Source organism: Manis javanica, chromosome 5 (assembly GCF_040802235.1).
Source record: "Manis javanica isolate MJ-LG chromosome 5, MJ_LKY, whole genome shotgun sequence".
Lineage (NCBI taxonomy): Eukaryota > Metazoa > Chordata > Mammalia > Pholidota > Manidae > Manis > Manis javanica.
The window spans coordinates 114971075-114992267 of NC_133160.1; the positions used below are offsets into that span (position 1 = coordinate 114971075).

The window sequence follows — 21193 nt, forward strand, 5'->3', positions numbered from 1 at the left end:
AACTGATAAGAGTGGCTCATAGCAACTGGGTCACATAGAATCAGGCAATTTCTTGTTCTCCATATATTTTCTTCATCTGAAAATATTTTTCAGGAGTAATCTAGTGATCTGTTACAGTCATCTGAAAAATATTTATCAGGAGTAATCTAGTGATCTGTGGAAATGACCCTATCTAACCATAACCCACATCTCTGCTTTTCTCCTTTTCCATTCCATTTCTCTGAGTCATTGCACACCTGCAGCAGAATGTTGGTTAGGAACACATCGTGAGCCAAGTATTTTTCTCAATTTCCCGCTAATGATACTTTGGTGTGTATGCATGCTTGTGTGTGTGTGCATGTGTGCATATGAGAAAAAGACATCAGATGTATTAGTTACTTGTGCTCTAAAATATACCACCTGAAAACTTAGTGGCTAGAAAAGGTGATGATCAGATTATACTGTCCTATATCAAGCTGTACTATAAGGCTATAATAGTATGGAACTGATGTCAGTATAGCTAGATAGATTCATGCAACAGAATATAAATTCTACAACCATGTTAAAAAACATATATACTCTTAGGATTTGACAAAAGTGTCATTGCAAGTCAGGAAAAGTATGATCTATACTTATTTACTCAGCACATATTTATTAAGCCACCAATATTTGTCCATGGACCCACGTTTCTTGAGCCTCTGACATGGGCCTTGCATTGTTCTAGGCACAGAGGACTGAGCAATGAACCTAGAAGTCAAGATGTCTGTTTTCTTAAAGCTTATGCTTTACTGCAAGGAGATGTAAAATAATCAAGTCACTCATGACAATAAATATACATTCAATAATAGACAAACAGTAAAATTCATTCGGATATGTAATTGTCCTTAAGACAATAAAATAGGGGACTGTGTTAGTTAGGGGACTCCAATAAGATTGGAGGCCTTATTTGGGTAGAATGGCCATGAAAGTCCTCTCTGAAGAGGTAACATCTGAGAAAGAAACAGAAAAACGGAAAGAAAACAGCTCTGACAACAGCAGAGCTTTCTTGGCAGAGATAATAATACCAAGTGCAAAGAAAATGAGGCAGGAATCAGCTTGGTCTGACCCAAGAAAAAAAAAATCAAAGTAGGGCAGCAAGTATAGAGTCAGGATCAAGGGGGCAGAGAAACAATAGGGTCAAGGCGACAGGGAAGAGCCCCGCTGTGCGGGCCTCAGAGACAATAGCTGGGAAATAGAGGCATAGCATATATGACAAAGAGCTGATGTGTTTAATGTTCAGATCCGATAAATCAATACAAGGAAGATGAGCAAGAAGTACAATAAACAAAAAAGCAAAAATACAGGGTGAGTGTAAAAAGTTTAATCTTACAGGTAATCAATAATATACTTATTTAAAACAGGAATATGATTTCTTTTACCTTTCAAACTGGTAAATGTTTAAAAGAAAAAGAAGAATTGTAGGAGTATAAAACTGACACTTGTTTTTGAGAGAGGTGCATTCCCTTTCATCTGCCAACTTCATTTTGTAAAATGTATCTAAAAGGCGTAATCATGGTTGAGTGTAGTTATGTATAAACATTTACTGCAGTGGTTTTTATAGTAATATAAATTTCTCACACTAAGGAAATGATTAAATAAATCATGGCATATTCATGTGGTATAATACTGAACAGCTAGTTAAAATCACACTGCAGGAAAAAAACTAAAAGACCTGGTAAACTGTTAACAATATGTTTTTTTTTTTGAGAGGGCATCTCTCATATTTATTGATCAAATGGTTGTTAACAACAATAAAATTCAGTATACGGGGGTCAATGTTCAATATACAATCATTAATCCATCTCAAGCCTAATTCTCGTCAGTCTCCAATCTTCTGAAGCATAATGAACAAGTTCTTACATGGTGAACGAATTCTTACACAGTGAATAAATTCTTACATGGTGAACAGTACAAGGGCATTCATCACAGAAACTTTCGGTTTTGATCACTCATTATGAACTATAAACAATCAGGTCAAATATGAATATTCATTTGATTTTTATACTTGATTTATATGTTGATCCCACATTTCTCCCTTTATTATTGTTATTATTTTTATTTTTAATAAAATGCTGAAGTGGTAGGTAGATGCAAGATAAAGGTAGAAAACATAGTTTAGTGCTGTAAGAGGGCAAATGTAGATGATCAGGTGTGTGCCTATGGACTAAGTATTAATCCAAGCTAGACAAGGGCAGCAAAACATCCATGGATGCAGAAGATTTCTCTCAAAGCAGGGGGGATGAGGTTCTGAGCCTCACCTCTGTTGATCCCCAAATTCTCACCTGATGGCCCCCCTGCGACTGTGCCTGTCTTAGGTTGTTCCTCCCTTGAGGAATCTTACCTGTCTCTGGCTAACCAGTCATCTTCTGGGGCCATACAGGGAAATGTAAAGTTGGTAAGTGAGAGAGAAGCCATATTGTTTGAAAAGGTTAGCTGTTTACTTCTTTGCAGATTTATGCCCTGTGGCTTCTATGCCCAGCACTTGTCTCGAGGTATCTTTACCACCTGGAGGAATTATGATACTCAGTAAATTCGATATGAGGCACGAATTCTATTTAAGGGTTGTAATTAGGAAGGAAGAAGAAAAGCTATAGAGGTAGCATATAGAAGAAAACATGGGAGGATTGATTATTTCTTTGACATATCTTCTTGTAGAGTACCTTAAGTATGTATAGGTTTTAAACTACTAACTAATTTGCACACACATATTAACATAATAGGAATATGGTGACATAAACAAAGCAAATCTATAATTACCATCCATCTCCAGTGAAGTCAAGAAAACCATTTAGGCACCCTAGGCATTTGTGAAAATTTGTCTATGATATGATGGATATTGTTCTACTGTACTTGAACAGTCTGAGAAAAATCAGACAAATTAAAGCAGCCCATTTCTGGGATCTGTTCCCATCCCATATGTTCTTTTAACCGTAGATAGTCTATAGTCATAAGATTTTGGAGTGCTACAACTTGCACCCCTCCCAACTCCTGGTTGAGTTCCAACAGTACAGATCTGGCCAAATTCATTGTCTCACTGTATGCACATGCCAGCCTAGACATCTCCCTCCTCATTCCAATGGCAAGTTCAGGAAACGGTGGGGTGAACACAGCCACAACCGTAGTATCACCCGGATCCCTGTGGAGGCTTTTTGATGATCATCCCCCGGCACGAGTCCTCCAGGGAGTGCTGATGCCGGAAGCTCCTCCTCATATCGTATCTTAGTTCATTTTCTGGGTATCCAAGCTAGGCCTTGATCTTCTGCATAGAAACAAACAGACCCTTTGCCCACACTTTCACATGCCCTCTATACCACTGTGCAGAACTCATTGGAGGTCAGCACACAGGGACTGCCTTTTTTTTTTTTCTTTTTATTAAGAGAAAGGAATATTATCAGAAAAGAGTACCTCCATAGCTGATCATCTGACACCCTTTAAGTGATCAACATTAAGGATATTTAAAGCATGTGTTGATCTCTGATTTGCCAATTGTTTTATCCTATCCAGGAGTAATCCCCCTTTTCTTTCTTTCTTTCTTTCTTTCTTTTTTTTTTTTAATCTTTAATCTACACTTACATGAAGAGTACTATGTTTACTATGCTCTCCCCTATATCAGGTCCCCCCTAACAACCACATTATGGTTACTGTCCATCAGCTTAGCAAAATGTTGTAGAATCCCTACTTGTCCTCTCTGTGTTGTGCAGCCCACCCTCCCCTTTCTCCCTCCACCCCCATGCATGCTAATCTTAATACCCCCTTCTTCCCCCTCCTTATCCCTCCCTGCCCACCCATCCTCCCCAGTTCCTTTCCCTTTGGTACCTGTTAGTCCATTTTTGGGTTCTGTAATTCCGCTGCTGTTTTGTTCCTTCAGTTTTTCCTTTGTTCTTATACTCCTCAGATGAGTGAAATCATTTGGTATTTCTCTTTCTCCACTTGGCTTATTTCACTGAGCATAATACTCTCCAGCTCCATCCATGTTGCTGCAAATGGTTGGATTTTTCCACTTCTTATGGCTGAATAGTATTCCATTGTGTATATGTACCACATCTTCTTTATCCATTCATCTACCGATGGACATTTAGGTTGCTTCCAATTCTTGGCTATTGTAAATAGTGCTGCGATAAACATAGGGGTGCATCTGTCTTTCTCAAACTTGATTGCTGCGTTCTTAGGGTAAATTCCTAGGAGTGGAATTCCTGGGTCAAATGGTAGGTCTGTTTTGAGCATTTTGATGAACCTCCAAACTGCTTTCCACAATGGTTGAACTAATTTACATTCCCACCAGCAGTGTAGGAGGGTTCCCCTTTCTCCACAGCTTCGCCAACATTTGTTGTTGTTTGTCTTTTGGATGGCCGCTATCCTTACTGGTGTGAGGTGATACCTCATTGTAGTTTTAATTTGCATTTCTCTGATAATTAGCGATGTGGAGCATCTTTTCATGTGTCTGTTGGCCATCTGTATTTCTTTTTTAGAGAACTGTCTGTTCAGTTCCTCTGCCCATTTTTTAATTGGGTTATTTGTTTTTTGTTTGTTGAGGCATGTGAGCTCTTTATATATTCTGGACATCAAGCCTTTATCGGATCTGTCATTTACAAATATATTCTTTCATACTGTAGGGTTCCTTTTTGTTCTATTGATGGTGTCTTTTGTTGTACAGAAGCTTTTCAGCTTAATGTAGTCCCACTTGCTCATTTTTGCTGTTGTTTTCCTTGCCCGGGGAGATATGTTCAAGAAGAGGTCACTCATGTTTGTCTAAGAGGTTTTTGCCTATGTTTTTTTCCAAGAGTTTAATGGTTTCATGACTTACATTCAGGTCTTTGGTCCATTTTGAGTTTACCTTTGTATGCTGGGTTAGACAATGGTCCAGTTTCATTCTCCTACACATAGCTGTCCAGTTTTGCCAACACCATCTGTTGAAGAGACTGTCATTTCCCCATTGTATGTCCATGGCTCCTTTATCAAATATTAATTGACCATATTTGTTTGGGTTAATTTCTGGAGTCTCTAATCTGTTCCACTGGTCTGTGGCTCTGTTCTTGTGCCAGTACCAAATTGTCTTGATTACTATGCCTTTGTAGTAGAGCTTGAAGTTGGGGAGTGAGATCCCCCCTACTTTATTCTTCTTTTTCAGGATTGCTTTGGCTATTCGGGGTCTTTGGTGTTTCCATATGAATTTTTGAATTATTTGTTCCAATTCATTGAAGAATGTTGCTGGTAATTTGAGAGGGAATGCATCAAATCTGTATATTGCTTTGGGCAGGATGCCATTTTGACAATATTAATTCTTCCTAGCCATGAGCATGGGATGAGTTTCCATTTATTAGTGTCCCCTTTAATTTCTCTTAAGAGTGACTTGTAGTTTTCAGAGTATAAGTCTTTCACTTCTTTGGTTAGGTTTATTCCTAGGTATTTTATTCTTTTTGATGCAATGGTGAATGGAATTGTTTTCCTGATTTCTCTTTCTATTGATTCATTGTTAGTGTATAGGAAAGCTACAGATTTCTGTGTGTTAATTTTGTATCCTGCAACTTTACTGTATTCCGATATCAGTTCTAGTAGTTTTGGAGTGGAGTCTTTAGGATTTTTTATGTACAGTATCATATCATCTGCAAATAGTGACAGTTTAACTTCTTCTTTACCAATCTGGATTCCTTGTATTTCTTTGTTTTGTCTGATTGCCGTGGCTAGGACCTCCAGTACTATGTTAAATAACAGTGGGGAGAGTGGGCATCCCTGTCTTGTTCCCGATCTCAGAGGAAATGCTTTCAGCTTCTTGCTGTTCAGTATAATGCTGGCTGTGGGTTTATCATATATGGCCTTTATTATGTTGAGGTACTTGCCCTCTATTCCCATTTTGCTGAGAGTTTTTATCATGAATGGATGTTGAATTTTGTCAAATGCTTTTTCAGCATCTATGGAGATGATCATGTGGTTTTTGTCTTTCTTTTTGTTGATGTGGTGGATGATGTTGATGGATTTTCGAGTGTTGTACCATCCTTGCATCCCTGGGATGAACCCCACTTGGTCATGGTGTATGATCCTTTTGATATACTGTTGAATTCTGTTTGCTAATATTTTATTGAGTATTTTTGCATCTACATTCATCAGGGATATTGGTCTGTAATTTTCTTTTTTGGTGGGGTCTTTGCCTGGTTTTGGTATTAGGGTGATGTTGGCTTCATAGAATGAGTTTGGGAGTATTCCCTCTTCTTCTATTTTTCACAATATGTTTTATGTGATGACAGAAGATTATAAATGATGAGCCACTGGTAATAGCATTTTGGTAAATATTTGTACAGAATGGCTATCAATAAAGACATTCACCAATTTGTTTATAGTAACTACATTCAAAATTTGGAATTGTAGGTGACTTTTTCTTCCACAGATCTATTTTTTAAGTTTTCATGTAGCACATGTGTAATTATGTATTTTTTTATTACAAAATAAAAATGACATGTTTAAAAAAGAGTAAGTACTCAAAACCACAAGAAGTCACTGAGGCTTAACTAAAGCAAACCAGTTGGAAACAAAACAGAATAGAAGCCTGAGGGATGTTTGCAGAAAAAAAATGCAAATAAGGTTGCCCTGTAACTGATTAAAAAACAAACAATCCCCACAGAGTGCAGACATGGAGGTGGAACGTGTAGTTGAACAAAGATGTTCTGGAGCCTAGGAGCTATAGAGGCTGCAGGTCCTATTAGTCGTCAGTCAAAGGTCAGTCCTTACCAGCAAGGGGTTGAGGGGCCAACATGGCAACCACACTAACACCCACAACTGATACCAACTTACAGTGTCCTCACACAGGAGGTTGGGAGCCAATAAGCCCATCTGCCTGCTTCGGTCCATTTATTAAAATAACCCCCAAAATGATAAATCTGATTGTTCTCTGTCTCCACAAACCACACGTTAAACAGATGAACCATCCAACCTTTTGAACATATAGAATCTTAAAATACTCTCAAACAGGTAATCTTTTTATCTAGAATGATGGTCAGTTTCTGAATTTGACATTTGAACTTGAAGGATGCTCCAACAGAAATCAACTAGACCTATTGAATTAATTGTAGGAATTAAGTTGAATTTTTCTTGAGAGCTCTAAGGTTTACACTTGTAAAATAATCTTTTAAAAAAGTATCAATAGTTGCTTAACATGAGAAATAGTTAAATGATCAATGTACTAAATGTGTGTGTGTGTGTGTGTGTGTGTGTGTGTGTGTGTGTGTATAAATAAAAGCACTTTGTCATTCCCCAGCATTTGTCATCTAATGGTCTTAAGCGTTTGGTGCCCTTTTTGAAATTGGAGGTATTGAGGAAGAGCAAAGTCCCCAAATTCAGTTCAGGAGGTAACAATTAAATGTTATTCATTTCTTCCTTTATACTTTATTACAATAGTTTTCAAACTTTGATGTCCACCAGATTCTTCTGTGGAGCTTAAAAAAACACATGTGCCTGTAGTCCACCTCAGACCTATTAGATCAGAATCTCCCAGGTGCTGAGGCCCACAGGTAAAGGGACTTCAGCAAGTCACACAGATGGTTCTAGTGAGCCCGGAGGTGAAGGGGTGCTGGTAGAGAAAGGAGGTGGCAGAAGAACAGGAAAAGAAAATTAAGACATTTCTTATTCAAAGAGAAAACTGTAAAAGGAAAGACATGTAAACAATGGCATTCAGTCCTAGTGGCATCATTTCTGAGGGACCTTTATAATCCGGATAGATCAGAGAGCAGAGAGCAGAATGTGTCCAGCCCAGTGGTTAATGTCAGGTCACTTCTCAGGATGTGTCAAGGAGCAAAGGAGCGCTCCTATCTGCTGCTCCTAAGAAAGCAAACACTCCCAACATGCTCTGAGGCACAGGGAGTGTCTCAGGTTTCTAACACTTCGCTGCTGTGGCAAAAAGGACTAATAATTAACTGCGCCTGGGGCTTGATGATCCTGAGGCGGGGCCTGCCGCGCGCTGAGCCCGGCAGCGCCCAGCAAAGAGCCGTACCTGCCTGCCGCTCCTCCGCACCTGGCTCCCGCCTCCGCACAGGTGAGCGAGCCCTGACTTTCTGAAACCAGAGTTTGTGACCGACCAGGGGAGCAAATTCTCCGGAACAAGTCCATCCCTACATCTAAGGTAAAAAGATCCTCGGGCTCACAGTATGAAGAACAGCTGCAGAATGGGGTAGGGAAAAGAACCCTCCTCATCCCCTCCCTGGAGTCAAGTTGAGGGCAAGTTAAGAGAAAGCAGGATTCATAGGCAGCCAGGCTGAGCATGCGCGTATCAGAGCAGCCCGGAACCTGGACGAGCCTTTTCCTTTGGATTATTTTCAGAGTACTTTTCCTGACCAAGGTTAACTGTGGGGAGAGGGGAAAAGAAAGAGGGGGATGGGGAGAGGGCCTGGAAGTGAGCGTGACCCCTGAGCCCCTCCTTCCTTTCCTCAAGGGAAATGACTCAAGGAGCACTTTACCTGGAATTGTTCCACCCTCAGAAGGATATTAGGCCCCTGCATGACATCCCCTTTCTCTGAGCACTCGTATGGTTACACTTGTATTGAATAAACAGACTTGAAAGTTCTTTTTAATTGAGGGTTCAGTTAAACTTGTTTCCACAAAGTGACAGGAACACCCCCCCCAAAAAAAATTGAAAAGGATTTCTAATATTTAAGACTTCACAAAACAATAAAAGAATAACCAGAGATAATAAAATGGGAATCCAAGTGTTAAGGATACAAATTCTGAAGCAGGAAAGCCATACATTCAAACCCTGGCTTTGCCACTTCTTGTCCCTTACCAGGTTAACCTATTCAAGCGTCAGTTTGTCTGTCTATAAAGCAAGCATCACATAGGTCTTTGATGGGAAAACACTTAGCAAGCATTCTATAAACGGTACCTCCAGTTAGCACTAAAAAATAAGCAGTTTTGCTACACCAGGGAGGGTAAACTAAACTGGGGAGACCAGATACTATGAGGATACTAGAGCTGAACTGGTTTCCAGAAAGTGGGTCCAGAACAAGTGAGCAGATGGCAAGTGGGGAAAGCATTACTCTATGAATAGCAATGAATAACCTAGATTCTTGCCACTTTTCAAACAGCTTACATGGTGCCAAATTCAAACTTATTTGCTGCTCAATCAGTTTCACTTTAGAAAAGTCACAATTATGTTACTCTATTTCTAGAAAGAAAACATAATTCTATAGTAGGAGAGTTACACACAGTTCCATATTGTGGAACCCCCATAACATTTGAGTTTTTAAAGAGATTGCCCTTGGATAACTTTGATGAAATTAGACCATATGGTCTGTGTCTTTATATTGCAATGCATATTGTATCATTTGTATTGAAGTGACATAGATTTTATTTGTGTTTATGGGTAAGAAACACAAAAGAAGAGTAACTGCTTTGTTGGTTTTTACTTCTTGAACATAAATGAAAGGAAAATGACCTTACTTCGTGAAATTTTCTTTAAAAGTCACTTTTGTTTATGTTAGTATTAGTTTTACTAATGTTGATAACTCTGAGGAAGGGACAAACTTTGCAACTGCAACTAGCAAGGCATTTACGTTGATGACATTTTATCTTTTTTTTAATTAATATAAAACACTTAAATAGTTGGCAGTTGATCCTAGCCTAATATTATCGTTGTTTTAATACATTCTTTTTTCAAACTGTAGACTTGAAATTCTCCAATATAGATATAAATGGATATTGACTGGAGGATTATGGATTGAATTCTAAAGGCAACCAAACTGAATTTTACTATGTTGTTGCCCTCTGGGGCTTGATTACATTTAGGGTCGTTTGGCTGAAATCTTATAACAGAATCCAATCCATGTAAAAGAATTATCATACCAATGTTTACTAAGCAGTTTTCAAAGAGAAAATATACCTTCATGCTGAACAGATATTTCTAGAACTTCTGAAACCAAGTTATTTGATTTTATATTTCTTAATAGGCATATATCTAAACAGTGAACAGTTAGCCCCATTGAATAATGGATAGAACTACAAATGTTCTTATTTCCTTGAAGTGATATAGTTGTATATAGATCTGCTCTTTTCAACTTCAAGGTTCCAGGTCAGAGCTTAGAATAAACAGCTTAATTTGGGACTGAATACATACTTGTGACTTTCCATTGCCTCTTCAGACCAAAACAGTAATTAAAATTTAAAAAAAACAAAAAAAACCCTCCATGGGTAGCCCTTAATTTAATCTTACTTCATGATTGAAATACGCACTTGCCATATGAATGTGCTACTTTCTGTTCTTTTTTTTTTTTAGTAACTTTTATGGTGTATATTGTGTAAGGTGTGTTCCTTATATATGATTTAGAAAGTGTGTGAAATCAAAAAGAAAATATGATCACTCATAATTTCATAGCTTTCATTTTACTATTCACATTTTAAGATACCTCCCACATATTAAATATATTCATCATCTTCTAACTGTTTCATCTATGTACTTGCATATAAACACTCTAGGAGATACAAAAATGAAGTACACAATCACCCTGTTCTAAAGGAACTAATAGTCAAATGAAGTAAAGTATAGTTAAAGAAAGCAGTAAGTAATTAAAAAGCTGTAAATAATTTGCTGTGAAAGTTTAGAGGCAAGAGAAATTCTCTTTGGCTGGGGACTCTAGGGAAATTAGCACATGTATTTTTTTTTTTAGCTCATTGTAGAATTATGACCATTTTGACATCCCACTGGCCTCAGGAATAAGGGGTTGCCACTTTAGATAGAGGCTATACTTCTTTTATGTAGGTTAACATAGGAGCCGGCCCAAAGAAGGAATTCATGAAATAAATGTTGACTATACAAAGGAGATAGCCAAATTTTCCACTTTTAAACAAGTAGCCATTTACTTAATCCATCCTTTGACACCAGAAACTCTAAATGACTGGTCCATTTGAGTTAATTGGGGCTTGGATTCACCTCCTAGCTTCTGGCCTCCTTTTGGTGACTGGCCAGTCCCAGCAAGCCCACACTGAGGCAGGGTACAGAGCAGGGGTAGGCGAACCGCGAATGCTCTCTGGTGTTCTCAGGTCGCAGAGTCGTCCTCACACTGTTGGTCTGACTCTGCCTTCTCAGGATCCTGCTATCTCCTGCCTGATCCGACAGACCCTGCCTTCCTCGTCTCCTCCCTCCCCAGGTGAGCCACCTACATACTTCCGGGACTATTTGTTTCTCCAGGATTTAATTGTTATCTAAATTCCCTATCCGGGGCTCCATTCTGCTGGACAAAATAAAAAAATAAATGACCAAACTTATTAAATAAGTAATCTTATTTGATATACAATCTAAATAAATAAGCTCTAGCCCCAGGACCTAAGAGCCCTCTATGATTCACCCTCCCAGTAAAGTACATAGATTTGCAACAACTACCTTCCTCCTCAAGTTATAGTTTATTATGTTCTACCAAATGGTTGTGAACGTCCAAAGCAAACCTTTAGCTCCTAGACCTATAATTTTCCTTTTCTCATAAATTCTCTCCATCTCTGCTAATCATGGCCCCTATTATCCTCCTCTTAAGCCTTTTAAGGAAACTAGCTTAGACCATGAAATCTGCCAAGTCTTTATAATTTAGAAGATATTCACAAGGACCCTGCCAGTGTTTAAATTGCTATGATCATTGGTATTTTGATAGGGATTGCACTGCATCTGTAAATTGCTTTGAGCAGGATGGCTATTCTTCCTATCCATAAGCATGGGATAGCTTTCCATTTATGCTTCCTTCAATTTCTTTCATCAATGTCTTATAGTTTTCAGAATACAGGTCTTTCACCTTCTAGGTTAGGTTTATTCCTAGATATTTTATTCCTTTTGATGGAATTGTAAACGGAGTTGTTTTCCTGATTTCTCTACTAGTTCATTGTTAATATATGGAATGCAACAGATTTCTGTGTATTTATTTTGTAACCTGCAACTTTGCTGAATCCAGTTATTAGTGCTGTATTTTTTGGTGAAGTCATTAGGGTTTTCTATATATAGTATATAGAAACATATCATGTCATTTGCAGTGCTATGTTGAATAAAAGTGGTAGGAGTGGGCATCCTTGTCTTGTTCCTGATCTTACAGGAAAAACTTCTAGCTTTTTGCCTTTGAGTATGATGTTAGCTGTAGATTTGAGTATATGGCCTTTATTATGTTGAAATATATTTTATCGAGGTTTTTTATCATGAATGGATGTTGAATTTTGTCAGATGCTTATTGAGCACCTATAGAGATGACCGTATGGTTTTTATCCTTTCTTTTATTAATGTGGTATTATCACATTGATTTATTAACAAATATTGTGCCATCCTTGCATCTCTGAAGTAAATCTCATTTAGTTATGATGAATGATCCTTTTGATGGAGCTTTGCATTCGGTTTGCTAATATTGTATTGAGGATTTTTGCGTCTGTGTTCATCAGGTATAATTTATTTCTAGTTTCATATTATTGTGATCTGAAAAGATGTTAGATACAATTTCAGTCTTTTGGATTTCATTGAGGCACTTTTTGTGTCCTAATATGTGATCTATTCTGGAGAATGTTCCATGTGCACTTGAGAAAAATGTGTATCCTGCTGCTTTGGGTGGAACGTTCTGTTTATATCTGTTAAATCCATCTGGTCTAATGTGACTTCAGTGCCTTTGTTTCCTTATTTATTTTCTGTCTGGATGATCTGTCCATTAATGTTAGTGGGGTGTTAAAATCTCCTAATATGATTGTTTTGCTGTTTCCCCTTTTAATTCTGTTAGTATTTGTTTGAAATATTTAGCAGCTCCTATGTTGGGTATATAGATATTTACAATTGTTGTATCTTCTTGTTGGACTGACCCCTTTATCATTATGCAATGTCCTTCTTTGTCTCTTTTGTTTTCTTTGTTTCAAAGTCTGTTTTGTCTGATACAAATTCTGCTGCTCCTGCTTTTTTCTCCCTTTTATTTGCATGAAATATGTTTTTCCATCCTTTCACTTTCCGTCCTTAGATTGAAATGAATCTCTTGTAGACAGAATATAGATGGGGCTTGTTTATTTGTCTCTTCTGCCACCTATGTGTTTTGATTGGTTTATTTAGGCCTTTTACATTTAAGGAAGTTACTGATGGGTATGTATTTATTGCCATTTTATTAATTGTTTTCTGGTTGTTTTTGTAATTCCTCTCTGTGCCTTTCTTCCTCTATACTCTTCTCATTATTTGATGGTTTTCTTTAGTGTTATGTTTGGATTTTTTTTTTCATTTTTTAACTATTTTGTGTACCTGTTATAGGCTTTATGGTTGTGGTTACCATAAAGTTCATAGTTTCCTAGATGTATAACAGTTTATAAAAAGTTGATGGTTGCTCTATTTCAAACACAGCCTAAAAGTACTGCTTTCTTATTCTTCTTCCTCTTTCACACTTTGTGTATAAGAAGTCATAATCTACATCTTTTACGTATTCCTTGACTGATTTTCTGTATAGTTGATTTTACTTCTTTTGTGGGGTTTTTTTAACTTCGTATTTGCTTAATAAGCAATTGGTGTACTACCTTTACTATAGGTTTATTTTCAATGATGAAAGATATTTAGGCTTAAGAAATGTTTCCATCTACCAAATTCCTTTAAAATATCCTGTAACACCAGTTTAGTGGTGGTGCATTCTTGTGAACTTTGTTTATCTGATAAATTTTTACTCTCTCCTTAAATTCTGAGTGATAACCTTGCTGGGTTGTAGGTTCTTCCCTTTCAATATATTAACTATTTCATGCTTCTCATCTGGCCTATAAAGTTTCTTCTGGGAAATCTGCTGATAGACTTTTGGAGTTTCCCTTATATGTAACTGTCTGCCTCTCTTGTTGCTTTTAAGATTCTCTCTTTATCTTTACTCTTTGCCATTTTAATTACTGTATGTCTTGGCATTGTCTTCCTGGGATTCCTTTTGTTAGGTGCTCTCTGCACTGCCGGGACCTGGGTTTCTGTTTCCCTCCCCAGATTGGGGAATTTTTTAGCTATTAGTTCTTCAAAGAGACTTTCTACTACTTTGTCTCTCTCTTCTCCTTCTGGTACCACTATTGTGTAAATATTGTTTTGTCTGTAGTTGTCACACAGCTCACTTAGCTTCTTCTTATTTTTTGAAATTCTTTTTTCTTTCTGTTCCTCAGCTTGGTTGTTTTCCTGTTCTCTATTTTCCATCTCACTGATTGTTTCCTCTACTTCTGGTAGTCTACTATTCACTCCCTCCCTTGTATTTCTCATTTCAGTTATTGTATTCTTACAATACAGAATACGATTATATTCTGAAAACCAGAAATAAGGCCAGTGTGGGTGAAGTGTACTTAGTGAGGAAAATAATGAAAGGAGTAAATACTGAAGAGATCGATAGGACCTCTGGGTAATCATAAGGAGGATACATTTTATTCTGGTTCATTCTTGGAAGTCTTTTCAAGGTTTAATCATGGATTGGCAAAATCTGATTTGATCTTTAAATTATCATTCTAGAGAATGTGGATTCTGGTTACACTCTGGATGTAGGGAAGCCAGTCATGAAACTGATGCTGTAATCCAGAAAAAAGGAGACAGTGGCTTGGCTCAAAGTGGTAACATTGGAAATAGAAGCTTTTGAGTTCAGGTTATATGTTTTGGATACCATCAATACAACTTACTTTCAGATTGAAGACTGAGTCTTATTTTTGGTACCTAATTGGGTAGATGGAAAAGAATTATGGAGGAGGGAATTCTGGAGTATGGGAGAAAGTCAGTGGTTCTGTTTTGACTATGTTGACTTTGAGATGCCTATTAGCCTTCCAAGTAGAGATTAAGTAGGTAGTAGGATAGTCTGGGGCTCTGCTGGAATGGATTGGCATCCATGGAAGGAAGTATAGATAGCAAAGAGAGGATGGCTGAGGACAAACTACTGAAACAGCCAGCATTTCCTGATTATGAGTGGAATCAGTAGAGGATATTAATATATGTTGAGGCCTGTGAGATGGCAAGAAAATAAGGCAAGGTTGTTGTGGTTTCGTCTTAAAAGCCTCAAGGAAAAAAAAAGTGTTTCAAAAGGAAGAAACAATCAACCTATCAAATGCTGCTGAAAGGTAGAGAAAATGAGAAGCAATGAACCATTTGGTGAGAAATAGGCCATTGGAATGTGGGAGGAGAGGTACTAGGAAAATTAAAAGAATAGATGTAATAATCTGAATCCAGGAGGGAGAAGGTGGTGTTTGGACAGAGAGGGGAATCTCATTGGGTGGCATCAATAACCCTTTTTGTGGGTGATTAGAATGACAAAAGCTACAGGCAGAACTCTGATTTTTAGAAGCAAGAGTAAAGGCTATGTGACAGAACAGCCCAGACTGACTCCTGTCAATGAGTAACTGGGATCTGCTGGGCTCATAGAGCACGCTGTGTCATTGCTCAGAGGCAGCCTGAAATACCCATGGAACTGATGACCTACAGACTTAACTTGCCTTGTTGGCTAAGCTGCTGTTCCTTCTGGCATGAGTCTTCCATGAGACCCCCTCCCAGTGATGGGCCATCAAAGAGGATGGCATTCCCAACTAGAGGAGCATCATCCTTTGAGCAAGAGGATATGAGTAGAAAAGGATATAAGGCAATAATGACACACAGGTGCAAAGCAGAAAGTGGCATCATAGCAGTGTCACTAACAGGCTATGGGGAGACTTGATAAGGTCCTGCTCTGCAGGGACTAGAAGGAAGCAGAAATCTGGACCTGTGGTGGCAGAGTCCTCATATGTAAGGGAAGTATTAAGAAGAGACTCAGTGGTATACGTTTCCCTGAGACCAGGAAGGCCTAGTGTTAAACAAATAATTTTGAGTTTGAAAAGGTAGGTTTGGGTGGAATTGTTGAGAGCCTGACTTGGGCTGTTTTTGCTAGGAATGAGATCTCAGGATGGTTTGTGAGCAAGATGATGGTGTGAATGTCAGTATGGCATAAAAGGCATAAATAGTGTAAAAGAAAACTAGTCAAGCATTCAGCTTAGAGACTGTTACAATGTGCCTGGAGAGATATACTTTCAAATAGATTATGAACTTCAAACTAACAATGGCCTATAAGGAATAATGCATCAGGGATTTTGTAAGAATAACTTTTCTTTTCATTTTTTCCTTTTCTCCTTTTTTTTGGTGGAGGTGGGGAGTACTGATATTCTCTTGGAGAAAGAGGACATGAAATATCCTCCACACACCTCACCCAACCAAAATAACCTGATTTGGAAGGAAAAGGAGGAAGTCCGTTTCCCTCTTTTTCAAAATAAAAAATTCCACTTTTCTTTCTAGCCTACTTTTCTTTTCTGGCTATATCCCCTATGATTCTATAGGCTTGAAGCAATGGTAATCAAATATTTCACTTTTTTTTCAAAATGAAATGACTAGAAAATATTATACTTAAAAATCTCTGGTCACAACCTCATGCCATTTATATGAAGACATAAAGGAAGATATTATTCATGTCTGACCATAGTTTCTAGAGCCTGAAGGAGACTTGAAGGAGGTTACATCACACTTAATCAACCCTGTGAGTCAGAGCTTGATTTTAACTGCCTGGAAATTTAAAATTGTGTTGCAGAACTGACGCAAGTTTCAGCCAGTTGTAACTGAGGTGCTGTCATAGAAGGAATATGTTCCTTGCACAGAATCATACAAGAGGACTCCAGAAATAATCCAAAAACATACTTACCAAACTGGCCAATCCTTCCTTGCCTTGGGCTACTGATTCTGTAGTTTTTCAGGTTATGTAGTACATTCTCCTGTCTTCTGCACATCTCCAAACAGTGTCCTAGGCTTTCTTCTCTAGTTTAGCTATGTTACCAAAAAAAATTTCAGTGACTGCAAAACGATTCTTTGGGGATCCTGGAAACCTTTGGGAATGTAATATCTTCTTAAAGAAAATAACACTGAGCTGCTAAGTATACAGTAGTTTAAAACTGGATTTTTTTTCCCACAAGTCTCTAGAAATTTTATTTAAAACTGTGGTATCAACAAAACATCAGAATTATTTTTCATAAATTTATGGAAATACTACTATAAAATATAAAGCCAGCAAGGTTTCAGAAACATTATTCCAGCCAGGCAGAATTCCTCATGTGGCTTCTCTTTTACCATTTTATATTTCTCAATAAAAAGCAAGCTCTGCATTAGGAAATAGCAGCTTCAAAACCCCAAGAACATCTGTGCATTTCTAGAGCAATGGGACAGGAGGATCACATAAATCACTAAAACCTAGCAGTTATTAGAACTGTGGATAAATTGAAAAATGAAGAAAATCCTTAGAGTTTATTCCAAATCAAATGGTAACTAAAAATTCAGAAATGGGATTCTTTATAACAGGAGTTACGGCAAATTTAAACATACTAGAAACAGTCATTACTGGGAGCATAACTAATACAGCCATCAATTGTAAAGTGATTATCAGCACTACTTTGATCCAAGATTTCTCTTATAAACTTACAAATCGTTAGTTTTTATCAGGTGCCAACATGGTTTATATTGTACTTTCTTAGAAATATTGCTCTACTGCTGTCTGTCTTTCTCTCTCATCTCACTACCCCAGGAATACCAATCTCTCAAATTGATTACCAAGGAGAAGACTGTATATCAAATTATGTATTTTTGTATTTCTTCATTTAGTATTTCTTCACATGCCCCCTTTATCATATATCTTTAGGTATTGTCAAAATTAAATGATATGCTCCTCTTCCTTATTTTCTCTAAATAATACGAAGAATATAGTTTTCAATTTAAAATGGGAAAACATATCAAGAGAAATAAAATGGATTTTTCCCAAAAGCACGTATTAAGTAAAAAGAACAGAGGAAAATGCCCAAATATATTAAACCCATATAAGGGGTAAGAGGTGAGGCAAAGAAACAGCACATTATTATTTGTTCCCAAAACAAATTATTTTGTGAACAATCATGGAAAGGAGGTTTAGAAAATGCCATTTAGAAACTCCCCCAAAGTGAGTTAAAGTTAAAACTCTGAGCTATTATTTTCTTACAATTGACAGTTTTAGAGAACATGTCCCTTATCCTCAATATTAATTCCCTTAGACATAGAAAAAAAATCTTTGAAAAGAATATTAGAATGGGCCAATTTATAGAAAATAAAAATATTTTAATCTGTATAACCTTTTACAAACTGTAAAAAAAAATACATGTTGGTGAAAAGAAAAAAGTAGAGGCCTTGAAGACCTTGCTTGCATCGAATTATCTGTTCCACTACTTAGTATTTGAAAAAGAGGTGATAACACACATATCTCACTGGGATTAAATGAGATAATATCTCTAAAATGACTCACACACAGAATGTATCCATATGGCATATGGTAAAATAATATCCTTCTTTTTCCATCCTTCCCCAACCCAACCTTCATGCCCATACATGAAACACTATTCAAAACCTCACCCAAAATACTTTTGCACACTAGGGACACACACACACACACAAACACCTATTTAAGTCAGAACTAATTTATGAATGTGTCATAGGAACATACCATTAACTTTATGCTAATGTTTTAGGGCATCCTCAGGTGATCTCAGAAAGGGGAAAAAGATGACCACGATGGCTCAGCAGTGCTCTTGGATCTTCATCAATGAGAGGACATTCATCACTGGGTAACTGTTTGCCTGTATTAGATGCTATTCCACTTGCCAGTCATTTGTGGATTATAAGCATGATATGTTATCCACATGATCAATAATGTGAATCTCCAGCTGAGACACTGAATAAGAAGTTGAATAAATATGTTCCTAAAGACTGCTTGTTAAACCATAGCTTTTCATGAAATCATCACTGATATTTTACAATTAGTGATCTAATTTTACTAAAAGCTAAATTTCTATTTTAATAGTTGGCACAATTCTCAGGGGCAGTGTTAAGTAAAGGACCTAAGACTCCTCATAAATAATATATCCAAAGAATTATCCCAGGGTCCCAAACAAGCTTTCCTGTCCTCTCCTCTCCAGCCCTTGCTTCTCAGGGCATACTTCATTTTTACTCTTTCCCTTTCGATGTTAGGTTATGCAGTAAGTGACCGACACCCCCAGCTATTTTCTTATGCACAGCAAATAGCATCTTACATTGATTTGGGAATAATAAAGCAAGAATTCAAAAACTGAGTGAAGAAGACAACTGAACCTGGCTGGAGTAGAGCAAAAGCCAAGGAGGAGATGGTGGAATGGGAAGAGAAAAGCCAAGTGACCCTGGGACCTGGCCCATGTCTTCCAGGGAGAGAAACAAAGCCAAATAAATAAGAGAAGGAAGTGGCTATAAATGTCACAGGACTGGGCAGTAGGAAAGCAGAGGGAACAATTAAGATCAGGTTGGAATTAAAGCCACAGCTGGAGGATAAGTATGGAATACAGGAAGTAGGAAGAACACATGAAGTAAAAGATAATGAATCCATTTATTCCTTCCTCAAATGCTTATTAACTTCTCTCCCCTGGGGACAGGTACTGCTCCAGACTGTGAACATTCAGCAATGGATCCTCATGGGGTTGCCTCCTAAAAGAGGGATAGGGCCAATATGTACCATAAATGAATATCAATATATGCTATTCAATGCTGAAAGGTATGAAGAATAAAAATAAAGCAGGAAAGGGAGTATTGCTTGCTGTGGTAGAGAGCAAGGCTGTTATGATTTTGATGTCTAGGGAAGGCCTCATTGAGGAGGAGCGTAGGGTTAAAACCAGATGGGTGAGCAAGCAACCTGTGCAGGTACCTGGCTGGGAGCACTCCAGGCAAAGGAGACAGTGCTTTCATAGCCCTGAGGCAGGTGCACTCCTGGAAGGTTGGAGGAAGCCAGCATGGGAAGCAAAGGAGGAAGGACAGTAGAAGCTGAGGTCAGAGACAGGACAGGGCCAGAGTATGTTGGGTCTCATAGGCTACTGTGAGGCTTTGTCCTTCCTACGTACGAGATAAGAAGCCATTGAAGGGTATCGAGTACATGAATGACTGGATCAGGCTGCTGCTGTGTTAAGAGGAGACTGAAGAGGGATGAATAGAAGCAGAGAAACTATTAAGGAGCTGATAGTCCAGGGTAAAGATGATGGCGCCTTGGACGAAGGTACCAGCAGTGGGGGTAGAAAAGAAAATGGTCAGATTCTGGGATTCTGGGTATATTTTGAAGGAGGAAGCAATAGGATTCCTCAGGGATTAGGTGTGCAGTATGAAAGAAAGAGAATAATTAAGGATGATTACAAGGGTTTTGGTCTAGAAGAAGGGAGTTAAAATGTTCTAATATTATAAAGGCTCCAGGAGGAGCAGTTTTGGGGTGTGAGATCAGAGTGCAGCGCTGGAAATGTTACATTTGAAATTGAATAAGATCACCAAGGGAATAAGTGTAAAGAGAGAAGATTCAAGACCCAAGGTTAAGAAAGAGTGAAATGAAATAGGAAACTAGAAAATAAGAAGGCAAAGCAGAAGTGCTTTGGGTGAAAAGTGGGCAAAATGAATGTGGAGACTAAACAGAGAGTAAAAGCAGTTATCTAGTGGGTAATACAGCAGGTATATATATATATATGTATGTATATGTGTGTGTATATGTATACATATGACACCACTTTCAATGTCAAGTTAACTGCAGTGATACAAGGAGAAGAGGGAAGCTGGGGGAATGGGAAATTGAAATGAAGGACTGAGAAATTTATTTTTTAAACATATTAAGTTCAGGTTCCTGACAATGAAGGTTGCAGAAGGTGGCATCCATATAAAACAAAAGGTAAAAGGGACGGAAAAGTCCTAGAGAGGGGTGAGAGATGGACATGGTAAGAGAGTGGGCATTGCTGACAGGACCCGAAAGATGGCAGTTTAGGCAGAGAAAACAGATGAGGACAAAGGTGAGGAAAGGATGTGAGTGATCTGCAAGGAAAGCAGGAGATAATTGAGTTTCAAGGTAGAAAGACAACAGAGTAGTCGGGAGAGACTGAATAAAAGAGGCTCACCAAAGTGACCGGAGGGCAAAACAGGGTTAGAGCCCAGGACAGCCCCAGAAGGGGCCCCCTACCCCTTTGCCTCCTCCCAGAGACAATTACCGAGGGAAGCCAGGTGTCACCATAGACAGTGGCCCTGGGTCTACACCAGTGTTCTTTTGGGCACATATACTTGTTGTGCAGTGTAGGTTTCATGAACCAGGAAAACAATTCACCACACTAGAAAGCTCAGAGAAAAAAAAGTGCACAGTTTCAGAGACGAGTGTATGAGCCTGCGAACATA

At 38.1% G+C, this 21193-nt stretch overlaps 1 protein-coding gene across 4 annotated transcripts in view; it reads left to right on the forward strand.

The window, feature by feature from the left end:
• The first annotated feature begins 7912 nt into the window (after positions 1-7912).
• RASSF6 (Ras association domain family member 6) overlaps positions 7913-21193 on the forward strand; it is a 49734-nt gene continuing 36453 nt past the window's right edge. The window contains exons 1-3 of one of the 4 annotated variants that reach the window (XM_017675141.3): positions 7913-8128; positions 11038-11144; positions 18499-18594. In XM_017675141.3, the coding sequence (XP_017530630.3) occupies positions 18573-18594 (22 nt within the window). In that variant the 5' untranslated portion in view covers positions 7913-8128; positions 11038-11144; positions 18499-18572. The remainder of the gene's footprint in view (positions 8129-11037; positions 11145-18498; positions 18595-21193) is intronic. The other 3 variants (XM_017675140.3, XM_017675143.3, XM_073237476.1) reach the window with 3 other exon arrangements.